This window comes from Amblyomma americanum, chromosome 2, assembly GCF_052857255.1.
Source record: "Amblyomma americanum isolate KBUSLIRL-KWMA chromosome 2, ASM5285725v1, whole genome shotgun sequence".
Taxonomy (NCBI): Eukaryota; Metazoa; Arthropoda; class Arachnida; order Ixodida; family Ixodidae; genus Amblyomma; species Amblyomma americanum.
In genome coordinates, this window is record NC_135498.1 from 169,326,507 (window position 1) to 169,332,506 (window position 6,000).

At 43.8% G+C, this 6,000-nt stretch overlaps 1 protein-coding gene across 2 annotated transcripts in view; it reads right to left on the reverse strand.

Moving 5' to 3' along the window:
• Window positions 1–4,935, reverse strand: part of LOC144121974 (ATP-binding cassette sub-family C member 3-like) — an 88,280-nt gene extending 83,345 nt beyond the window's left edge. For both annotated transcript variants that reach the window (XM_077655441.1, XM_077655442.1), the window contains exons 1-2: window positions 4,738–4,935; window positions 2,116–2,262 (exon numbers count right to left, since the gene is read on the reverse strand). In XM_077655441.1, the coding sequence (XP_077511567.1) occupies window positions 2,116–2,262; window positions 4,738–4,902 (312 nt within the window). In that variant the 5' untranslated portion in view covers window positions 4,903–4,935. The remainder of the gene's footprint in view (window positions 1–2,115; window positions 2,263–4,737) is intronic.
• Between the last annotated feature and the right edge of the window lie 1,065 nt (window positions 4,936–6,000).

Genomic DNA, 6,000 nt, shown 5'->3' on the forward strand with positions numbered 1-6,000 from the left:
CACCCTACAATTAGAGAGATGTGCGCTGGCTGTGATATTCTCTACCACAACATATCGTAAAGTACAGATACCTCAAGTGCTGTCGCTGAATCTCGCTATATTTAGTGGTGGCCGTCTTGTAAATTTCTTTTCGTTTCATGCAACCTTTCCTTCAGTCCAGGATTACCCACCTTTTATAACAAAATCTTCTGTTTTAGAGTGTCGACTGGCGTTGCGAGTTTCACGTTTTCGCCCTCCACTCTGTCCAAACGTGACCATGGACCCCCCGCGGGGACTCAGTGGTTTTGGCGTTCGGCTGCTGATACCTAGGTCGCAGGTTTAGTCGCGGTCTACGTAGCCGTAATAATATAGAGCGCAAGCACAAAACCACTCGTGTTCCCTAAATAGTTTAAATTAATCCGGAGCCCTTCGCTACAGAGTCTCTTATAGCCCAAAAGGCACTTGGGATGGCAAACCCGACTATTTACAATACGTTACTTAGCCACAGCTACATGTTAAAAATAAAGCGACAACCTTTCTCACTGCAACTGGCGATTTTATGACAACACGTGCATAAATTTTGGAGGGCACTGAAAAAGTACAGATTGGCAATCGCTCTAGTGTGATCAACTGAGCTGTAGTCTTACTTCTTAGAGGTTCATAAGTATACGTAAAGTAGAAAAAGAACAAAACGAGTTGCTTTTAATCCATTGCAACACGTGCAAAATAAATATAAGCCACTCTTTCGTAAGGATTTTTTTCACTTCTGAAATTCCAAGGACCGACGCACACGTGAGTAAATTAAGGCTGAAATCATAGATAAATAAGGAACCACTTGTGTAGGCGCTCAGTTCGTCTATCTGTCTGACAAGCTACTTGCTTCAGTTGACTCTCATTAAAGTCCACGCATGACATGGGACGTCGCGGTGAAGGAGAGTGTAGAAATTTCCATGCGTTTTCTTAATAAAAGTATTGAAGTTTAGCCCTGCCAAAGTCTCGTCCTAATTATTCGTCTTCTTATGCGCTACGCCATCACGAAAATGACACATGCTCTATTTTCAACGTTCGTCTCTCGTGCGTCTGGCTTCGATACGTCTCCAGTGCTGTCATCATGCATACCGTGACCATTCATTCAGTTTTAAGCCTTATGTGGTGCTCGTGCTTTCGTGTAAACTCTTCCGTGCCGCGCACCATTACTGAGCGCAAAAATGTAGGCTCACAAAATCCAAGTGTAAGATTGCTTCAGGAGCTGTTGTGCACTAATGTTATCGCGTAGTACCCTCACCTAATTGCGCATCTGTGCATTAACGACATGTATTTACTCCTGTGATAGTGTTCTGCATCGTTTGGCTAGCATCTATGCGCTTGTTAATTATTTTTTTGTATGTGCCATCCTTTGTAGTTTCGTGTGATGTTTCCTCCTTGTGTACAGCTGTTCACTTTCTACGCAATATGGCCACGCATCCTAGTGTGTGCACGAATGTGAGCATTTATTCATGGAAAACTCATTTAGTTACAACTAGAGTAAATCATGAACCCTAATTTTCACTCTGTACCTCTATCTTCCGCTCCCCTATCTGCAGTGTGCAATGTAAGGCCAGAGACACGTTTTTCTAACCGACCACTTCGCCCTTCCTGGGATAACTAAGAAAATTGGTATGCGTTCACTTCGAAGCAGTGCAATGAAGGGCGCCAGACGGGACGCGAACAATGCAGAGCCTGGCGGTGCCTGTCTCGTCTGCTTTTTTATTACTCCAAAAGGGCTAAGTGCTCCTGCGCCACTTGTAGCCCCTTATAGCTCAGTGTCTCCAGTCGGCATCGGCCTGGATAAGGCCAGACTGAGCGTCACTATGCACTGATTCTGGACAGTTTCTAACCCCTATCACCTGCGACAACTCTGATCACTGTCATCGTGACATTACCATGCCAAAGAAAAATTTTTTCGTGCGCGAAGTTTTAAGAGTGCCAGCCAGACAACCTCGCCACCACTGTTTCGGCTGGGAGCGGTGCGGACCGTTTACCTCTAAGCCTATCTGCCAGTTTTCTTTTTCCACTGCAGGCTCGCTCTGTTTGTAGTTATTTGTGTATAACTTTGTTAAGACACTCGTAGAAGAAAAATAAGTATGGAATCCATACAATGCTCCTGGAACGAAGTGCCGTGGCCATGCTCAGGAACACTGCGTCGATTATCGTGAGAATGTAGAGAGAGGAGAAACAATACGCTGGCTTCATCATGACAGAGTTGTTGGCGATGGCGTAAGTCCCTAGTAATACAATCATCATCTGAAAAGAAAAAAAAAGATCGCTGGTTTGCGGAGTGACATTTGCGCACTCCTGTGAATCCGTTCTCACCAAAACATTGCACAACTCAGAAGAAATCCATGGGTCAGTATTGTAGAAACACTTGTTTTCGTCCCTTTACACCAGGTTTATAGTGAACACATTGAGAGGCAGGGAGGTTTCGGAATATATATTTAAATAAAAGCGCACCGCATATACTGTACCAAACCGAATGTGCTAAGTACGGTTGCGGTATACAGCTCCGTATGGCGACCATGACTAAGGAATGTAATGAAAAGTTGGGCTGAAGGGGTTTGGGGAACATTGAGTGAAAATGTTGGAATACTTTCACGCATGTGATTTTTTTTAGATTTGTGGTAGTTGTAACAAGTCAGTGAGCAAAAAGGTCATGTGGAAGGGCGTGCTACAAAGTCAAAAGCCATGTGTGCGTTGGCATTGACTCTTTGAACCTTTGTCGACATTGTATGTTACTATATGCCGTCTCTTTAGTGAGGCAAAACAGTTTGTGTGCATGCGTTTTTTCAGGTACCCTGTCAAGGTGAAACTGACAGAATTGATTTTGTCCACTTTCTATCTACACCGGTTGGAGCCCATATTTGGGTCAGTTAATGGATGGGCAGCGGCAGTAATTATGAGGGCTGTTGGTAACGTCAGTAACGTTTTGTTGATGTCTGACTTGTTTCTAAATTGTGAGTCGTGAGCTACTTTGCTTGTACAAATGCCGTCACTGCAAAAATGCAGGACCGGCAAAGGGTTTCCTGACAGCTTGACGCATATCGTCGGAAGGACGAAGTTATGCGGCAACTGCGGATCCTCGGAATTTTCTCTGCCTGCCTCAAGAAACAGGTACTACACTTGGGGAGAGACGCTCATCGCACAGCCATGTTAGAACCTTAGCGACCTATGAACGTAAGGCCACTTGATACCCGCCACATTCGAAGAGACAACTCATCAATGCCAACATAAGCCGGGGGTACGACTAACTCCTCCATTGTCTGTTCTGCTCCCCTCTCTAAAGAGAACCCACATCGAGACACCGACACCATGGGACTAAATTACGGATGAAGGGGGTAATTGCACGATTGAGTTAGGATAAAACGAAAGAACACACACGGCACTTAGAAACGCATATTGTCACCTTCGACAGTCTGCGCTTCTAAGTGTCTTGTGTGTCCCTTCATGTTTTCCTAACCCTTTTGCCCAGCTAAATCCTTCATCACTATGAAGCAACTAGCCCGTCAAATCTTAATGATTCATATTTGAACAGCGCGGTAAAACAACGGGGCACAACGAAGAATGGAGACCACATGTCCCGTTGTCGTGTGTCCCGTTGCTTTATTGCGCTGTTAAAATATGAATCAGTACCACCTCGCCCAGTTCGCAGCCGTAATAAATCTTAATGAATCTTATTACTCAATTACTTTTGACTTACAAATCTATTTAACTGCCCATCTTGCAGACAACTGGAATATAAAACCGCTAAACACGTCATTAAATATAATATAATTTACAACATCCTCAGCATTATCAATTCCGGTCTGCGTCGAAGGTTTGGCGCTACTACACAGCTAATCGAGTCCAGGCATGGTATCTGTCTATTATGACATATTCAGACGGACGACTGGACGTATTTTTCTTTTAGTACATCTTTCACCACCTTCGCTCATTTCAAGCTAATCCAGAATAAAACTAAATTCTAAATAATAGTTGTCATCCATACCAAGCTTTCTTAGTTTGCTTCTTTCAAATCGCCAATGTCCTGTCATTTAAGTGCTTTATTCGGCGTTGCACAAGGTTTCGCTTTAGGACTGCTTCTTTTCTTGGTATACGTTCGTGATGTTCCGCGCTCCCTATCGGTTGCATTTTGTCTTATACATGACTACTTCATCCCGTATCATATTTTTAAACCCCACTAGAACATGGGCTCCTTAACCCTGTTTTTATAGATTTTACAAGTGATGCAAGGAACGGCGAATTAACAATCCTTCTCTCAAACCGCCTCCACGTCTTTTTTAAAATGTGTGTCTTCCTGGATTTTAAGTGCTCCTTTGACGTTCAGAAATTCCAAAGTGTAACATAATATTATTATCTTCTGTGTCTACATTTTGCATTCTATATTTGTGATTGTTGCTATTTCTCATGTGCCCCACTGCAGCAGCGGCCTCCTGGAAATAAAGGTGTATAAAAACAAATAAATAAAGAAATAAATAGGAATGGACTATTAGGATTACGTTCACAAGAGGTGTCCATACTCAGCCAGCCACATCCTCGCATCGAAAGGAATGCGTATGACGCCCTTCCAAATCTATTAATCGGTCAGCTCTGTTTTCGCTTGCTACTGTGCCATCAGCTCACGGCTGTGATAGCGTTAAAGCCGAAGTCATCTGTAGCTAAGAAAGTTTCTCATGTCGCTGCGGCTGCAAACAAAAATCAAAAAGACACCAATAGTACGCTCACCAGGGAACAGGAGGACGCCTGCAGTGAGTCGACGAACCCATCCAGCAAGTTGGCGAAGAATATAAATGAACCTTCTCTCTCCCGCAAGCCACTCACGGCCTTGGCTGCGGCATCTTCCCAGGCGTAGAGCTTGATCAGCTTCACGCAGGACAGTGTGTCGGCCATCTTTTGCAGTCGTTCATCGCGGTGGTGGATGATGCGTTTCTGTTCGGGTTGAAAAAAAAAAAACAACATTTGGAGCAAACTTTATGTCGTCGTTGTCTACGGAATCACCCAAGAAGAAGGATATGCTTGACGTAGAAGGCAGTGAAGTTACCCCGAACCCTCAAGTAGATATTTGCCGGTTCAACACAACCACAGAAAAGAAACGCGAAGGACGAATATTTGCTGGCCAGTACAGCAGACAATCATCTTCGTCTTTGTCCCAGTAGATCAACGCAGGAATCCAAGCGTCAGTAAGAAGCTATAAGCATTCTCAGCCCCCTTCGCTGCTCATTCTCGACGTGCCGCATTGACCGGTGCCCAATCCACGGCTGGCCTATCAATTAAGCGTGCAACGTACAATGGAACAGAGTAGCTTCCCGCATACTATCAGATCCTCTAAACATAAGTGAGTACCGTCTTGCATTACAGCGCTACTTTGATACACAAGAGCATCAGTTATAATATATACTTCTATGCGAACTGAGCGTGTTGCAAATTTGTTGTAGCAATGCAATGTGTGGATTTTGCTAATGTTTTTTTTTACTTAGGTGTCCCCGTGAGTGCGCTAACTACGAAGACACTACATTGGGGAAGTGAAGCAAAGCAAAAGAAAAGATTTATTCAAAATATGAGTGACCATATATCGCAACAAACCATTAACTTTTTATTCCGAAAAAAAATGAAAATGCGCGAGCATACTGAAGCGACAAAGAAATAGACCGGGTTGTAGCGAAATTATCAGCAGCAAGCGAAAATCACAGGCGTAAAAACAACAAGTACGGCAGAAAAAAAAACCTCAGCTGCAGTAAATACAAGCAACGCATTCGTACGGTCTGCCCTCGAACCACTTATATCGGAAAGATGCCAACAGCCTTCGAAGCCATCTGAGACAAGAATTGAGAGTTAATGCAGTTTTTTTTGTTAGAAAAGCGAATTCAATACCCATTTTAGATAGCAGTGACCCCTCTTGGCGGAGACTTATAGGCGACATGCGATGGTCGTGGGTTCTACTGCCACAGAAAATACGTTTTTTTTTTATCTGCTTTGCCACATAATCGG